This window comes from Onychostoma macrolepis, chromosome 13 (assembly GCF_012432095.1).
Source record: "Onychostoma macrolepis isolate SWU-2019 chromosome 13, ASM1243209v1, whole genome shotgun sequence".
In the NCBI taxonomy this organism is placed as follows: domain Eukaryota; kingdom Metazoa; phylum Chordata; class Actinopteri; order Cypriniformes; family Cyprinidae; genus Onychostoma; species Onychostoma macrolepis.
In genome coordinates, this window is record NC_081167.1 from 3,423,122 (window position 1) to 3,442,460 (window position 19,339).

At 36.8% G+C, this 19,339-nt stretch overlaps 1 protein-coding gene across 2 annotated transcripts in view; it reads left to right on the forward strand.

Annotated features, from left to right (window-relative positions):
• The window catches only part of wdr11 (WD repeat domain 11), a 170,055-nt gene that overhangs the window by 58,476 nt on the left and 92,240 nt on the right, over positions 1-19,339 (forward strand). For both annotated transcript variants that reach the window (XM_058795162.1, XM_058795163.1), the window contains 2 exons: positions 11,534-11,640; positions 18,046-18,121. In XM_058795162.1, coding sequence (XP_058651145.1) covers positions 11,534-11,640; positions 18,046-18,121 — 183 coding nt within the window. The remainder of the gene's footprint in view (positions 1-11,533; positions 11,641-18,045; positions 18,122-19,339) is intronic.

The following is a 19,339-nucleotide window of genomic DNA, read 5'->3' on the forward strand; positions in this document are numbered from 1 at the left end:
ATTTATAGTGGATGTACCGACAGTGACAATAAGGTCGTGCAAAGCTGTGTGTGAAAGAATCTTGTGAAGAAATCAAAGCAAATGAACACAACTGCACACAGCAGAAACATACTGCAGTAATTTTTTTTTTTTTTAATAATTATAACATATGATATAGCCTAGTTAAACAAAATGACACAACCAAAAGAGCTCAGTTTACCCTGAATACCAGTATGACTGCAAATTTAACATTGATTTTATGCAAGAGTTCAAACAAGTAGTTAATATTAAGTGACTTACATTTTAGACATTTGTGCTCAATTGAATGAAAATAGTTCCAAAGATCACAGCATTAGTCGCACATGTCTGAGCAATGACACATGCAGTGTTCGTTACCAAATGATTCAGTGTATCGAACGAATCAATGATTCAGTAACCCATTCATAAACACAGGCACTTGGTTCATTCTTGAATGAATCAGCCTTCTGAACGAATCGTTTGAATGAATGACTCAATGACTCACTCATTAAGACAGTCACTTGCTGCCACCTGCTGGCGTCTTACTTTCCTATTTAAAGGGGTCATATAATGCCCATTTTCCACAAGTTGATATTATTCTTTAGGGTCTTAATGAAAAGTCTGTAACATATTAAAATTTCTCATTGGTAGTGTAAAAAACACCTTTTCACCCTGTCAAAAACAGCTCTTGTCAGAGCAAGCGGTATTGTGTCATTCTCCTTTAAATGTTAATGAGCTCTGCTGACTCCGCCCCTCTCTTCCAGCCGCTCTCTGAGGGACTGTTTACTTTAGCCGCATTCATCGTTAAACTTGCTAATTAGCACATTATTAGGAAAGGCCATTTGCAAAGATTCATTTAAAAAACCTTGTACTCACTTTTTCTGGAGGTGAAGCTGGATCACGAATGATTCGCGCGAACATAGACAAATTTAGGTAGATGGAGAGCGCATTCCCTTCAGAACCAAACCTAATCCTCTTCAGCCGCTCAGATGACGGGAGTAAATGACTACTGCTACGTTCATTATTACATCCAACAACAAAACACCTCAATCGCTTAGGAGTCATTCTTGTCTACATCTGCTCCGGCGGTGAAACAACTGATGACGACTCACTCAGGGCGGGTCTGAGGTAAGACAACAGTGCAGTCTGTGCTGAAACGCTGCTGTCAATCAACAATCGTGGGAAGGGCCTCTGTCCATGTGACGTCACATGGACAGACAGCTCGATTTGAGAAAGGGGCAAAGATTTAACGAGATTTAACACTGGGTGGATTTTTATCATTATAGGGTGGTTGTGTACACACACTGCCAACACACATTTCAGTTCAAACAACTTGTAAAAGTGCATGTAGCATTATATGACCCCTTTAAAAGTATTTCATATTTGTATATTAAAAAACCTTTTAATTTAGAATTGTAATTTAAAACACAACATTATTTATGCAGTTGTAATTTTGCAGCGTAAATACATTTATGGCATGCTACATTTGAGCTTCATTACATTTTTCTTTGTAAAAATGCATCTAAAATGCCACTTCAGCTGCTTCACTTTATTCTGCAGTGGAAAGATTTATTGATTGGTAACAGTCCTATAGTGTCTCATTTAGTGGTGGGCCGTTATCGGCGTTAACGTGCTGCGTTAACGTGAGACTCTTATCGGGCGATTAAAAAAAATATCGCCGTTAATCTATTCTCAAAGTTGGGTTGGGAGCTGGGTCTATACTACGCAAGCTATGATGACTTTCACCTTGATATTTTAGCGCGGATGTATACCTAGCCGAATTGCACTGTAGGGGGCGAGAACGAGTCTTCGAACCTGTGTGTATGCGTGCTAACATGGATGCAGCTATGAAGCCGCTGGGTTTGCTTCAGTGAAAATTTATTTTTAAGAAGCTTCCCAATGGAAATCGGCAAGTCATTTCTGTCTCTACCTTACATGGTCGCGCTCTCTGTATCGCGCGCACAGCGGAGTTCCGCCCGGTTCGCACACACACACACACACACACACAAACAAACAAACGTGGCGCACACACAAGTGAGCACACTCCCACTCCTATTTGTAAATATTAAGCAAAACGCCTATTTAAATATGACTTCTGTGTGTCTCTGTGTTAATGTATGGCGCAGACGCGCGGGTTTGTTCACTACTCATACAGAAGACCGCGTGACGCTTGCGGCGATATTAACGTCTGTCGTCTCACTAAATGAGGACATAAATACATGAACAACATCTCCAGAACTGCTCTGAGAGTCACTTCATGAGCATTCGAGCGTTTCATTTGAGAAAAACTATCCTCACGGCAACCCGTCAAAATAAAAGTTCGGTTTCACTTGAAGACATTGGGCAGAACGTAATAGGTTAGTACTACTAAATCTATTAAAATCTTATCTTTAAGGAATAATCATACAATGTCTTCAACGTTATTATCAATATTAAATTCTTGATGACTGCTAGTTGTTTACTTATCTACTTGGCAGAATTCAAATGAGCCATTTTAATCTAGATTAATCTAGATTAATTCCAAGATTACAGTGAGATTAATCTAGATTAAAAATTAATCTATGCCCACCACTAGTCTCATTATATTAACTGTAAGTATTAGTAACATTTATTTAACTATTTGATATGAAAAAAATATGCATATATTTAATAAGGTTAGTAAAAAGACTGTCTTTTATATTGGCAAAAATGACCTGGAAATAAATTTTAAGTAAATTTTAGTATGCAGTCGTGAACTTTAATAATATAAAATGTAGGGGTGGCACGGTACATGTATTCATACTGAACCGTCACGGTACGGGCGTCTCGGTTCGGTGCATGAGGCCTTACGACGAATACAGACAATTCACCCCCAATCCAGAAGGGGGCGCCCGCAGCAATGCAGCGCTGTTTGATAACCGCCAGCAGAAGAACAGCGAATGCCATGAGATGCGCGCTTGAAAACAAAGCCCACTAGACAGTGATCATGTGCTGATTCTGAACGCGTCTCTCACTGACAAGGAATACTTTAAAGGCTTGCGCACTCAACTGTTTGCGAAATGGGGCTTTGTGCTCGTGTATCCTACCTCTCTCATTCGGCACAAATCCGAATATTACATAATATTTCCATATTTGCGATGTAACGTATCTGAATGCTAAACTATTATTTATTATGTAAATTATAGGCTTTGTACTACAGTCGCATTCCAATGGTGACACAGAGGAAGGCGTGCTGATGTTTGGTTCACTGCATTTTATTTTGATAAAGTACCAACTGTGCTGTCAAGTTAGCAATGCTGGAACTGATGTGTGTGTGTGTGTGTGTGTGCGCGCGCGCTCCCCCGTGCGATCACTGCAGCTGTTTCCTTATACCAGCAGAATCAACTTTAAACACTTATTGTCTTATTAATAATCACTGTATACAGGTCTGCCTTTATTTGTGTACACTCACAATGAAAACAAAACAGATTTTATATATATAACGTAATAATATTTAGTATTTTCACATCTAGATGGAAAAAATTGTAATTTGCACTACTGTCTGTTAAAAATAAATGAAAAGAAACTGAGCATAGTAGATTTATTTTTTTCCCCGTTGTACCGAAATCGTATCGAACCGTGACCCCTGAACCGAGGTACGTACCGAACCGTGACATCTGTGTACTGTGCCACCCCTAATAAAATGTAATTTCCCAGAAACAAAATTATGGCTGGTGAAAATGCTGAGTGGCTAGTAATTTTGGAAAACCGCTAGCCACAGTGGCTGGTAAGCAAAAAAGTTCATGTCAAGCCCTGCATGGGTTGTTATGGGAAGTGTTCCGGTTGCCATAATTAATGCAGCCTACCAATCCCTTAAGGTATTTAAATTATAGAAATTTGATAGTGTGTATGTAAAGTTAAAGAGATGAGTTTAATCTACATTTAAACTGACACGCTGTGTGCCACCTGAACAATGCCAAAAAGACTGTTCCAGAGGCTGCTCAATAGGAAAAGGATCAACCGCCCACAGTCCATTATGATATATTATCAACCAAGATAACTATTATCAACTGGGCAGAATTTTGAGACTGCAATGAACGTGAAGGATTTTAATGCAATAGGAGCTTGCAAATGCTACAAATTCTAGAAATGTGGCTTTCAAACAGCAAATTGCTATCAAATATCACCCAGGTTCTTGAATAATGACGAAGACTTGACAGAACATCTGCCAATACTTATGCAGTATTCTAGGTTATTATGTGTAGAGGTTTTTAGTCCAGTAATTACAATCTTTTTTCTGTTTATCTAAGTTTTATTAGTAGGTAGTCATTATTTATTTTATTTTTTTTAATTGCTTTGTGAATTGGTATGTTTTGTCAGGCTTCAAACAAAAATAGAGATGAGTATCATCTGTGTAACAGTGAACTAACTCCATGTTTTAGGGTAGAATGTTAGGGTGAAAAGCAATGGCCCTAGTACTGAGACTTGCGGTACTCCATACCAAACTTGTGGTCGCTAATACATCTCTGCATTTATGGCTACAAATTGATATTGGTCAGAAAAGTATGATTTGAACTTGTGCTGTCACGATATCAGATTTTTCACTACATGATTATTGTGGCCAATAGAATTCTGGTAACACTTTAGAATAGGGAACACTTATTCACTATTAACTACGACTTTTCCCTCAATAAATTCCTAATTTGCTGCTTATTAATAGTTAGTAAGGTAGTTGTTAAGTTTAGATATTAGGTAGGATTAGGGATGTAGAATAAGGTCATGTAGAATAAGGCATTAATATGTGCTTAATTACTACTAATAAATGGCTAATATTCTAGTAATATGCATGCTAATAAGCAACTAGTTAAGAGACCCTAAAATAAAGTGTTACCAGAATTCTTAATACCAATATATTGTTATTGGTATATAACACTTATATAAGTGTTAATATAATAAACACTTACGCTTGGTCGCTGTTATAACTTGGGAGAAGCCGATTAGTCAGAAGAGATGGACGGCAGCGCGTAAGAGTTGCAATACTTGGTCGTAGATCTGTTGTTTAAATTATTTACTTGCTGCTAGGAAGGAATAATTTGCTTCCTACCTATTTTAATTCTGCATTTTCTTTGAGGTTTATATTTTTGATTGCACTTACTGGTTATTAGAATAATTTGCACCTCAGCTAAGAAGGAGCCTGTGTCATTTGCATTGCTCCTTGTGCGAAGTGTTAGTTTCGTCTTGAGCTATTTGCACTAGGCTATTGGCTGGGCTAATCAGAAGCCGGCCACAGCAACCGTTAAAGTATTTAAACTGCTTGGTCGCTGTTATAACTTGCGAGAAGCCGATTAATCACCAGAAGAGACGGACGGCAGCGCGTAAGTGTTGCAATATTTGGTCATAGATCTGTTGTTTAAATTATTTACTTGCTGCTAGGAAGGAATAATTTGTTTCCTACCTATTTATATTCTGCATTTTCGTTAAGGAGTTTAAGTGAAAATGAGGGAAACTCTGGGTTTTCCATTTCAGAAAGGGAAGTTTGTCAAACATGAGAAAGCAGGGTAAGTCAAGCCTGTTTCTGAAAGAGAGGTAACTTATAATCAGAGTCATTTACCATGGTAACTTATTCTGTGAACCTAACCTGGTTGGGAGCAGGTTTTCTTCGTTAAACCTAGAGATTCTTTCTGTCTTCGCCCCCTTTTTGAAGTGTAAGCAATGTTTAAATACCTCATTCATTCATTCACACTGCAAAATGCTTTGTTTTTGGAGAAAAAAAAATTGGTATCTAAATTAAGTGCATTTTACTTAAAACAAGAAACATAATGCAAATGGAAACCAGATAATTGTTTCTTACCTCATTGGCAGATAATTTGCAAAAAAAAGAAAAATACACTTAAAAGACTAAATACCTTATGTCATTTTTCTTATGTATGGAAACAGTGCTTTATTCGCAAATGTTTTATGCGATATTCCAGTTTTACGCATATGTTAAATTCAAATCTTTGGATGGAAACCTAGCTAGTGAATCATTTTGTGAAGCAGATAGTTCAGTTGATTCAAAGCTTCTCCTCCTCTGTGCACTAGTTACTTTTCACACACACTGCTGTGTATACAAATCCCACAAAAAGACTCAGTAATATATGTATGTTTACATGCTCATGCACTACAAATCATCCTGCACTGTTCCCCAGCCAGCTGCTGACTCACAATGTTTCTCTTCGCACATGTACAGTATTTATCTGAAGCACTCGTATAGTTTGTATTTTTTAGTTTATGTATAGGTAAAAAAAAAAATAAAAAAATTATTAGGGGTGTCCCCGACTAAGGATTTTCATAGTCGAATCGGAATTTTCGAATCATGCCGATAGTCGACTGATAGTCGAATCATATATTTGGGGGCGGAGCAAAATACATTACCAAGAGTCAAGTCAGACGTTCGACAGTCATAAATACACAGGGAAAATGTGTAACGGACGCCTCGCAGATACAAACGGGGTGAATAATGTTTTATGTTTTGATTAAAAGATAGTTAACATTAAACGTCAGCGAAACCCTTAAGAATTCACAATAGTGCTCTCATTATAATGTTATGTATATGAGTTATAACGTTGTGCATTTCTGTTTTGAGCTGCGCGCGCTGAAGATGAATGAAGCATATGATAGCCGGTTTTTAATCAATGGGATTTAACTCATTTATCTCACATAGAATACGCTTCGTTATTTATATAACATAACGTTAATATTATGATTTATAGGCTATCTGCACAAAATGCCCCGAATGCACATGAACGCGTCTGCGCGGCTCTGAATGAACTCCTTTTGTGGACGCGTTCTTCACGCAATAACATGCAACTCAACTAAACACTATAAAACCACAGCGTTTTATTATAATAGAGTTCTCATTATAATGCTATGTATATGACAGTGCCAGTCATAGTTATTAATATTCTGCATTGTTGTTCTGCTCGCACCGCGCGCTGAAGAGATAATCACCGTATAGTACTACAATGAAGCGCTTTACTGTAGCGTAACAACCAAATGCATCTTATACGAGATAAATATAAAATATAAATAAACAGACTGAACCGTTTTGAAATACCCTACCTGATAGGAAAAAAAAAGAAAGAAGTCTTCCACTCAGCCTGTGTCAATTTGAGTCTTGTTAAAGATTTAAATCCCTGCCACCAAGATGCTCCTCTGTTGGTGACGGATTAGAAAGCGAAACTTATCTATAGGGGAAGTTGGATTTATTCATGCAGTTAATATTTATTTAAAGCTTCTTTCTTTTAAGATTCTTATCATAATAGGCTGTATATTAACTTATTGGGAGAAAACCGGTAGTTCAATGTGAAATCAGACACTGAGCACCCCTGTATAGCCAAAATGGCATGATCATAACACCCCGCGAATATTCGACTGTGAGATTGGGAGTTGAATCAGGCTCCTCGAATCGAAGCATCGAATCGTCGACTATTCGGGGACACCCCTAAAAATTATATATAGTATATTTATAGTCAAAATCTATCAATAGGATAGTTGTGTATAGGTTTATGTTGCTTTACTTCATTGCTGTATGCCTGTATTTATGTAGCACCGTGGTCCTGTGAGGCACGACATTTCGTTCCACTGTATGCCCCCGCATGTAGCGGAATGACAATTAAGCTCAACTTGACTTGACTTGAAAAAGTTTTTTTTTTCTCCCATCAGTACAACATTTTATGACAATAACAACATATTTTTACTCCAAACTCGTTTTATAGTGTGTTTGAAAAAACTGATGTGACTTCTTATCACAGAATGAGGCAGAAATTATATTTTTTATAGTATTCCATACAGTAGTAAAGTCTACATCAATTATCATTGCATTATAATACAGGCTAAACATTATATACATTATCCTTATGAAAAATACCTGAGATAGCTTGAACACAGATGCGAATGAAATGGTTGAACTGTACAGCCCTGTATGGACTGTGTATTCATTGCATTTACAATTCTGACCAGCATGTGTCCCCATTAATATGTATACAGTATGTATTCTGGCCCATTGAAGATTCACAGGAGCATGTAGCCTCCGTTATCATTAAAGAGGTCATGGACTGCCTTTTTAAAATTATTTTACTGCTTTCTGAGGGTCACTTATAATGTTTTCAATGTTTTTACACCAAAATCTTCATAATTTAGACGTAACAAGCTAGGGCTTCACAATATTGGAAAAAACTCACATTGCGATATTTTGTATTTCTGCAATATATATTGCGATATGAAAAAAAAACAAAAACAAAAAAACTCCAGATGACTTGAAAAGCTCTATTTTGAAAAAAAATATTGTAGATGAGCAAATCAGCATAGAAAAATGAACAAATTACAAACATAGATAAATATAATAGAACAAAGATATAAAATAAATAAACAGTGCTTTATATTTTGAATGAGAGAGACCGCGATCTAACAAACTGCTCCATATAACAAAGCACTGTAAGCAATAACGATTAAAACATCTAATTGCCAGATTCCCAGTGTCCTACCTATAATAATTTTTTTCTGTACAAATACAAATCTTTAAAGCCAGTTTTCTAAGTTTCGCACTAGTGAGTTTCACACTCTGGAGCAGCAGAGCTCGCGGCAGTCCACCTGTCACTCAAGTGGCCACGCCCTTAATTATGCAGAACTTTAAGGCTTAATATAATTTAAACGGATGAGTTATAAAAAAACACAAAGTTCAAAGGATTTGCAACGGTTGTTTTTCGCGTCCAGTGAAGACAGGGTGGCGTGATGCGATAGCTGTCGCGAAAACGATCAGTATAAATATAACGGTCAGTATACTAAAAATCGCACATCCTGCGATGTGACTATCGCGGATGTGCATATCGCGATATCGATGCTGAAACGATATATCGTGCAGCCCTATAACAAGCTATTTTCTGTCCTGTTTTGAGCCCCCTCACCAGAACACTTTGTTTGAACAAGCGTGGCGGATTGTAGTAGTAAATGCCCACTGGTATAATTGGCTAAAAGTTGTGAATGTTTGACAGCCTACATTCTTCATAGATGGACGCTGCTATGATTATAGTCAAAAACGTGTAAATGCTCAGTACATATCAAACGATCTGTAATAACAGACAAAAGCAATAGTGACCACGTAAAACATATACTCACATGTGTGGTGTGACATCATTGTTGGATCCAATAGTCTGCACAGCATCGTCTTTTAATTTCAATCTTTCTGAAAATCCTGCATTGAATTGTGCCTTGTTTTTAAACGAATCCGCTGTAAAAAGGAAGAGAACAAAGGACCGAGTTCTTGCTGACATAGTCTGGAACTTCCTAACTTCCTTTTCCTAGGGCTTCTAAACAGGCAGTGATGTAGAAGCAGGCATTGATCCTCTTCTCTGGAGGCGGTGTTTAGCCATGTTACGTCATAAAGTGGCACATTCCACAACCTGTCGTTATGGCAGATTGGCTTCTTCCTAGAGCTGGCCTCTTGGCCAAACTAAGCAATTGATGGGGAAGGGCCTTGGTTAGAGTGGTGACCAAGAAGCTGATGGTCATTCCAGTGGAGTTCCATGATCATTAATGGAGAAATAAAAAATTATTTAAAACTGTTTAAAGTAATTTAAAACTGTAATTTAAAACCGTTTAATATAAGGCAGCAACATAAAACGTGTGAATACAGCATGCCTCGAGTACTTTATTGTTTATATAAAACAGTTACCAAGCAATACAAATATTAAAACCAAAAATGTATGTATTGATATGTTACTTTTTCATTTCAATTTTTATATTCATTAAATACTATCCTTTCCACAAAAAAATAGACCAAAAAAATATTGGCATTTACTTTTCCTGACAGTAACAGCAAATGCCAAGAAAATGGTCATAGGTGTAACATGGTCCATCTTATGGAGCTCAAATAAAAACAGAAAATAGGAAATGTTCTCAACCACAGTGTTATTTATTTATTGACACCATTTATGATATTTTCTCACGCACATACATCATCTCATCTCTCAGCAATGACTGTTTTCTTAAGAAAACATCTGTTCTCTGTCTTTTAGTTTAAAACAGGACTTTTTGCAACACAGCACAAGTTTGCAAGCATCATTACAGAGTGTGAATTGAGGGACATGCAATACCATACCTGAAACAGAAAACTAATAAATACAGAAATATTCCCTCTACAACTGTGGGCTACCACACAGACACGTGCACACATAAAGGTATCTCCCGTTTAAGAAGACTTTGAAGGTGGTGATGCAACATAATGCCAGCAAGGGTCACTCATAATTCATTAAATATATAATAAACAGGTCATTTTGCTGAAATGTGTATTACAGGGAACATTTTTGACACTATATTAATTGTTTATTTTGCTAAGGGTGTTGCAAAGGGATACACAGAACCATTGGGTGAAATGTGCTTTATCATGAATAAAACTAACTGTATAGGGAACAAAATGTCCCTGATGTCTCCACCTTAATTGATTCCAAAAACACATTAAAGCATAATCAGATCTGTATAATACACTCATGTACTGACTTTTCATGGTGCCACACACGCAGAAAGTCTAAAATTTTCCCCCAGTCTTGTGCCCTCAATCCATAGAGGTTTCTCATTTCCATATTATCTACATAATTCTGAGAGAAGTGGCCTAAATTAATCATGTGGCCATTTTGTGTCTGATTAGTGCTGTCAGCTTGGATCCCCTAGCCAAGACACACCACTGCTCTGTCTCATTAGACAGTCCATCATTCTTTCTTACCTCCTATTCTAAACACAGAGAACTTTCTCTAGACTCTTTGCTTTTTATTTTTTTGAATCAATCTGTTTTGATTTGTAATAAAGGCCTGTCATGTCAAGTTTACAAGAGCTCAAGTAAAGATAGCTAAGGATGCTGTTGTGCTATGGGTGAATTGTGCAGTAAGTGGAAAAAGAGGAAATTCAGAAAATACAGTCAAAGTTTATGTAGCGCCTGTCGAATCATTATAAATAATAGTAAAAATAAAAATCAAGTCACCTTAATTTATATAGTGCTTTATACAATACAGATTGTTATTAAAAGTATGGTAGGCAGTTTCGGAAAGGCTAGCATTAGCAAGCTAGCTTTGAAAGCGTAAGATCCCACCATCCCTGCAAATCACTCTCCAAAGCCACGTCTCCTCCAAAACACATAATTTGTACACTAACAGGGTGCACGGAGGTATGCAAATATGTATGTTGACAGGCAGGTAGGACAGCGTATCATGGCCCTCGGACCGAGGGATATGGTTGGACCAACATTTTATGGCCCTACGCATTCCACAGATGATATAAATGCATTAAGACCACATAACTTGGTGATTGCTGTTGGGTTGTGAAGAGACTTTCAACCAGCATAACAAAAAATATTTTTCAACCAAATCACCTACCCCATCCTTTAAAAAGCAGCTTCGTAGTAATAAACAGGAAAAGAGCAGTATCGATGCAGACTTCATCAAATATGAGATGAATTTATATTCTACTGTTAAGCATCTCTATTGGATTAATTTAAAAAAAGAAATGTTCTTCTAATTTTATTCTCTGATATCCTCATCTCTTGCAGAGGAATCGAATGGGTTAGTTTGACTAGTTTTCTGTCCTTCGCCACCTCTGTTCCCAACAACCTTGGTCTTGTGAGGAATGAACTGCAACATGTGGACTTACGCACAGGTAAAGCACACACACAGACACATTACACACTGGTATTTTTATGTTGATTGAAAAAATTACTTTGTTCATTTTCAGTGGTATTTCATTATTCAAACATCACTGCTGCAATTGTTAATACTCAAGTTTAGCAAACCTATTCACACCCAGAATGCTTACAACAACAATAACTATATGTCTGTCATGACAACTCTCTGAAAGATTGGCATGGTATGGACATGACAATGTTAATGTATTTGGTCTTGGCGGAATAGATCTGCAACGCTGCTGCTGCTGCCAATACATCCACAGAAATGCTGCTGCTGCACATATAACATACATGAAATTACTAGTGCTGTCAAAATTAGCGCGTTAATGCAGGCGATTTAATTTTTCCAGTTTAACGGTGTTAAAAATATTTTATGCTGGTTAGGGTTGGTCACCCTGCTCACAGCTACTGCTTCTGTCTTTTTTTTTTCTGGACAAGAATTGTTTATTTAGATGCAGAAAGTCTTTACAAGCACATCAAACAGGGGACTTTTCAGACGCGCTCTCCACTTCACCTCAGCGCCAGGCACTAGTCAAACGAGCACGGAAACGGTACAGGTGATGAGCTTCAGTAGAACAACAGTGAACTGTGGTCAGATAAGATGTGGTCAGTCAGGCTGCATGTCATTAAAAATGAATTTTCCTGTCCTGGCAGCTGTTAATCTGTGCTCGTAGCGCGTGCTCTTCAATTACACACACAAATGCGGTGGCGCGTGCTCTAGCCTGTATCGTTTCATATTAAAACGTGAATGAAACTATGAGCATGCGTGTCAGATCCACGTGACATTCAGCAGTGGCAGCTCTTAAAGTAATAGCAGCCAAAGAACCTAATAACCCAGCTGCTGTGATGTCTGTTAATCAAAAGAAGAACAAAATTAAAACAGGAAATCGATAACTTTTGTGGCTTTTAAAGGGTTAGTTCTCCCAAAAATGAAAGTTCTAGGGCTGCCTTCGACTAAGAATTTTTCTGATCGACTAGTAGTCGTTCATTTTAAGCATTAGATGACTAATCGCACGTTTATTAATAACCCATTTAAATCATTATAATGAGCCTTTAATTGCCTACATAGGCTAATAAGTGCTCAAGCACACGCATAAAGCTTGCCACAGCACACCGCAGAAGTAATGATTATGAATGTGTCGGGGAAAAACAGTAGGGAGGCTGCATTAACATTTTAATAATTCACTGATAAACAAGTGCTTTCTTTGTTTAGGTTCTATATGGATTACATAATCGGAGAATATTTGTTTTCTTTTGAATTGGTTTATTTGAAAGTAGACATTTCACTCTCTATAGATATATTTTTAATATGTCTGTAAAGCAAAGATATACACGGAGTTTCGCACTCAAGTTCACACAGACTGAGACAGCAGAAAGCGCTTCCTGTTTGCTTTCATTATTTTACAAAAGTGCATTTTGTTGTTATTGTGAGTCTTCACAGATTTGAAAGATGTATTACTCTTATCTTTGTGACTAGGGATGCAACGATTATAGATTTTGTTGGTACGATTATAGTCTGAGGAATAATCACGGTTACACGATTATTATGATTATTTTGCATGTATTCATTTCACAAACTTAAAATCACATAAACACTCTTTAGATATTAAAGTGTTATTGATTGCTGCCTTTTGAAACAGAAATAACACAGTAAACAATAATACAGCACAAAAAAAAGTACATCTCTCCTATTGGAATTAAAAAAAGTGACCTCTGCTCTGTAAACATCCATGTCAGTATTTCCCTTTTGAAAATAACGAATGGAAATAGATCACAAATGTATTTGGTGTTTTCATTTTGTATATTCTTTCTACATTTCTTTTGGACCTGAGGTACAGAACTTGGAAAGATGGTGAAAAATAAATTGACTTATGAATAATACTATAACAGGGATGACTAATATTAACTTTATCCCACAGAGGGCACTGTTACTAATGAGGGGAATAAACGAAACTATTATTGTAATCAACTGTCATCCATACTTATTCATTTTAATAATATTTATTCATCTGATTTTACATATGGCCTGAGAAAATGTCTATTATTTTGGTTTGTGAGATCGAGATCGAGCTGCCCACACAAACATTTAGGAGGACAGAAACGTGTTGTCAACGCTGCCCAGCGACTTTCATTAATAAAATAGCTTATAGAGACTGGATCGCTTCATTATATTAATCAGCAAAGAGGGGGTAAAATGACTGTTTAAATAACTAAACTCAAATCTTCATTGTTTAAAGTGACGCGCAGATGCAAGTAGGCGAATTCACACACTCTCTCACCGCACTATTTCATCTCTGAAGCGACAGAATGTTAGAGCTACCGAACTTCGCGTCAGGTGGTCCTTACCTTCACGTCGTGCATTAAAATCGTTTATTGCACAGGAGAACAGGTTGGCTAGCTGTGCATTATCCCTTATGTATTCGCTCTTTAGCAAATTTTACGGCACTATTTAAATGACGCCCTGGTCATTCTTGGTGTACGCGAAATGGTCCCACACTATCGACTTCAGTCATTTCTCTGGTGGAAATAAAGGATCGCTGTTTGGTTCCTCTGTCATAGTTAATCAAGTAGCCTCCGTGTCTCTGATAAGCACGGCATTTTAAGATGGTGCACCGCTAGTGTAACTTTGTTTTCATTTTGCTCGTTTCAACAGTTCCATTCCGTGCAACAGAAACACTCGGTGTAGCGGAGCCTTTACGATTAATTAACCGTGACGTTTTAAAGTGCGGTTAATCGTAAAACCGGTTAATCGCTGCATCCCTATTTGTGACCGGAGTATTTTAAGAGCAAGTGACTGCACCGGTGCCTGCTGCAGTGAGCTACTGTAGCTTCCACACTCCGCACAGACACTTGAACAGCGCACATTTCTATAGGTTGACATTAGATTGAGCCATGTAAAGTTGCTAATACTTACATATTTCAGATGATAAGGTGGATGAATGATGGCGCGTTTGGATGCCCTGCCCGATGTAATGTATTACCATAGACCAGCCGTTAACGATCTGCGTGACTTCGCCAATGTGGATTTTTTTTTTTCTGCGACTAATACAATTTTGGTTAGTCGACCATTAGGGGGCAGCCCTAGAAAATTCTGTCATTAATTACTTACCTTCATATCGTTCCAAATCCAAAGACGTTCCAAGACCTTTGTTCATCTTTGCAACACAAATGAAGATATTTATACGCACAAAAAGTATTGTAAAATTACGGTTGAACCCCTGATGTCACATGGACTATTTTACCGATGTCTTTGCTACGTTTCTGTGCCTTGATCATGGTAATTTGTGTTCTGAAGATGAATGAAGGCCTTACGGGTTTGGAACGACATGAGGGTTAGTAATTAATGACAGAATTTTCATTTTTGTGTGAACTATCCCTTTAAGGATCATCTATATTTAATTTAGAATTTAGTATTTGATAACTTTATTCAATGTCTGTATATTTCCTACTTCCTGAAGGGCACAGCTCTCATAGCTCTCAATTGTACTGTAATGTTGAATGGCTATAGTCAATGGGTAAATATTACGAAAAAAAAAAAACAATTCCTAGAGACATCAATAGTATTGGCATCAGTGATACTCGCCTTCAGTCATAAAAAAAGATTCCAAATATTAAAAATATACTGTCTTTCTGTTGTTTCTACATTAATTTGAAAATTAAATTTGAAATTATTGCAACATAAAAATATATTTAAGAACTTTAATGTTATGTAAATAAATAAATGTGACGGTATTTAACTTTCATATGACCATTATCGCTTAAACATTTATCACGTTAAACATTTATCCTCGTAATATCTGTTGTAATTATTTTTATATAACAAAAGAAACATTTGAACATTAAAATGCAATAAAACAATACGCACATTGGGCCTCATTCATGAAACATTCGTAAATATAGGAGTAAATTCTGAGTAACTTGAGCATAAAACAAACCTTCCCGAAAACTCTCCTCTGGATTCACAAACGCTTCGTAACTGTCCGATTTGATAGTTAAACATGCGTATGTTAATGAATTCCTATTATTCGTAAATAGGGTGCGTGTGCGCGCTCATTCACAATTAGCATAATCCCCGCCTATGAATTACAGCTACGCAAAAGACACTTTGGTTGCTATAAGGAATATCCACAGCAGTAACGTATTACTAGTATCTCATTTTGAAGAATATCACTGAATACAAAAATGCAGTAACCCAGCAATGTTAACTTCTCTATTGTTGTTCAGTTGTTGTCGGTGTAGTATTTGTCCCGCCCCTCTTCCATTGATTGGACAGCTGGGTAAAATGTGACAGTGACAAGCGCTGCGTTTTACCCAAAGCTAAACAGTTTAGCAACTCTCAGCTACAGAAAAAAAATAAAAAATAGCTATAAGGCGAAATGAAAAAGTGCAGTGCTGATGAAGAATTGATTGTGGAGATTAAGAGTTCACATGTTGTGATGCAGCAATCTAACAATAATTTCTGTGAGTATACAAACATGTTACAGGCCCTTTAAGCCACCACAGTCTTTGGTACTTGTTTAAATACAGTAGGTAGTCAAAGGCCTGTGATTACTTTGAATGGGAAAATTATAAGTAATAAAGGCCTAGCCTAGTTTCTAACGCTTACTTACTTTGCCACTACAGTGTCCACATTAATGTCACAAATAAAAGGTTTGAAACGTATATTTAATAATTCGCTTATGCATTTCAACTGGTCATGCACATACTTATTCATTATTCATCATTTTTGACACAGAGCCCTGCAAGACATGCCAAAATATATAATGTCCATGAATTAAGAAACTGCTGATCACTTTATATTAAATCGTTCCTTCATATTAGTTAAATTGTAAGAGCACTGTAATTTAGTGTAATTTAAATTTAACATATGATTTAGTTAAACCCGGTTATGTTTGAGGATAAGAGAACGGATAACCTCAGCTTTCGGTTCCAAAATCGGAGGTTACTTTCAGGGTAAGTAAGTAACCATAGTAACTTGCTCTCTGAAGATAACCTGCTCCGGAGTTTCAGGGTTAGTTCACTTCAGAACTATCAGCGCACGCATGATCTACTGGCGAGCCTTCAGTGGGCGTGACCGATAGCGCACAACATTATATAATATTACAATATATATATACAGAGCTGGGTAGATTACTTACAAATTGTAATCCGTCAGATTACGTTTAGATTACTTTTGATTTAACGCGTTTATCACATTGATTTAAATAGCATTATCTTGTACCATAATGATGTAAAAAAATAAAATAATAATAAATAAAATAAAAAAGTAAGAGAACTTGTTCCGTTCATTGTAATTTACAACATGAAGTGCATTAAACATTATATTATATCAGTAAAGTTCGTAAAGGAGCTGCAGGGGGATTGTGAGTTTAATGAAAAGCTGACAATTAATTAAATATTTGCAATGCCTCTGGGCAGCTCATACAAGACCAATCTTAATGAATGGGGGAATCCTGAAATCTCAAAAACTGCTCGCTGAACTCACAATTAAATTCCATATGTCACATCAGCAACAAAAATCTGAAATTAATTGCCCCATGAATGTTGTTTCTTATGCTCAAATATCATTTAAAAATACATTGCATTATATTTATTACATTTTATATTATCATCTCACACATGGATCATCTCACACATTTTCTATAATGTATTTCTATAATAAAAATACATATCTGATAATTAATATATAATTAGCATCAAACAAACCATATACTTCATATTCTCAGGGATTAAAGATAAAATGGGAAAAAAATTAAATAAATGATTACACAACCATCAATTAGGTGGCGATATGCACCAAGCATGTAAAAGACCACTGAACAAAAGAAGTAAGAAAGAAACAGCACGGCGCGCTTTTTCTTAGAGTCCGTTTCCATAGTGACTCATCGATTCGTCGCTCTGTTGAGAATGTCTTGAGTCTTAACCAGGAACATACTTTGATTTGAAAGAACTTACTCCCGGACGCATTTTTGGAACCACATACCTCGAGTAAGCAAGGTTTGGGGTTAATCAACTGAAAGATCAGGGTTTAGCTGACGGTAAGTTAACTGTGCTTTCTGGAATACACCCTTAGCCAGGGCGTATTTGTTAATGTATGTGAAAAAGTAAACATTTTGTTAGCCACGATTCACTGCGCCTCTAAGCTGGGCAATTTCAGAGGGTCACCTAGCATTTTCAACTGGTTAAAAATGCTTTGGTGGACACAAGGCCTAAATCCATATCAATCTAATAATTTTAAGCAGGCCTATAATTTGTATGTTTTATTATAAATTTGAGAGTACTTTTATTTTTTTGTTTGATTATTTATTCATTCATTCATTAATGTATTTATTGTGCTGAACATTTTACACATAATTCATATTTTGTGCTTTCTCTCTCAGGGCGGTGCTTTGCATTTCGAGGTGAACGTGGGAACGATGAACCAGCCATTGAAATGATTAAAGTGTCACATCTGAAGTGAGTAACATGTTTTCCAGTTGCAAATACAAATTTTATTTTGTTTTGTTTTATTTTATTTTATTTTATTCTTTAATTTCATTAGTTTCAAAACGTTCACCTTTAGCACTTTCCAAACTGCATTTTGAAACTGTTCAGGCATTCATCAGTCAATCAAACAAATAAGACAGCAAGATATATATCCTGTAAGATCTTCAATGGGGGAGGGAGAGGGGGTGGTCCTCAGGACAGGTTTGAGAAGCACTGGTTTAGAGCAGTGAATCCAAAAAAGTGAATTGCAAAAATTTTGTTTCGGATTGGCGTTTCATCCAGACGGATCTGGCATTTTGGGAGAGTGAAACCACTATTTTTTGAAACCGGGCCCCAGAGTGGATAAATCTGAAAATGACACCTACAGCCAATCCGTATATTTTGTGAAACGATGATGTCATCACCCCACGTCTCGACCCTAGTCAGACACCGCTGCGTCACGTAACAGCAACAACAACATGAACAAACACTGAACGATTGGTTAGTTTTTATTAACTAACATTAGCACAGATTAATACATGTGTTGTTCCATGTTCATGTGTATACCGCACGCAAGGTTTATGCGCATAGTCCAAGTCTTCTCCATTTTTAGTGTATCTCTGTGGCAGAATTACAGCACCACATACTGGTCTGGCATGTATACTACATTGTTTTTTGTCGGTTTCGTGTGTACGCAGATATTTCTTGATATGAGGGGAAAAAAAAGATTGGATAGGGAAAGCTCTGGTTTCGTGTGGATGTAGCCTAAAATAGCAGAAAGTTTTGTGTGAGGGGTAGGGATTGGGTTAGGGCAGGGGTAGGTAAGTTTGGTCCTAGAGAGCAGCAGTCCTGCAGAGTTTAGCTCCCACCCTGAAAAAAAAAAAAAAACTCACCTTCCTATAGCCTTAGTACTCCTGAAGACATTGATTAGCTTGTTCAGGTGTGTTTGATTAGGGTTGGATCTGAACTCTGCAGGACTGTGGCTCTGTAGGACCGAACTTGAAAAATATTATTAAAAATAGCAATTAATGTTTGTCTGAAAGTGTAACAATGTAAACAGATTAGGTTTAGGGGATAAAAAAATACTGTTTGGTCAGCATAAAAGTAATAGAAGTCTATGGAAAGTCCCCATAATTCACAGAAACAAACGTAAAGTGACTCTCTACTAATTGTGAAGTTGTGAGTTTAAATAATTTAACAACAGCAATG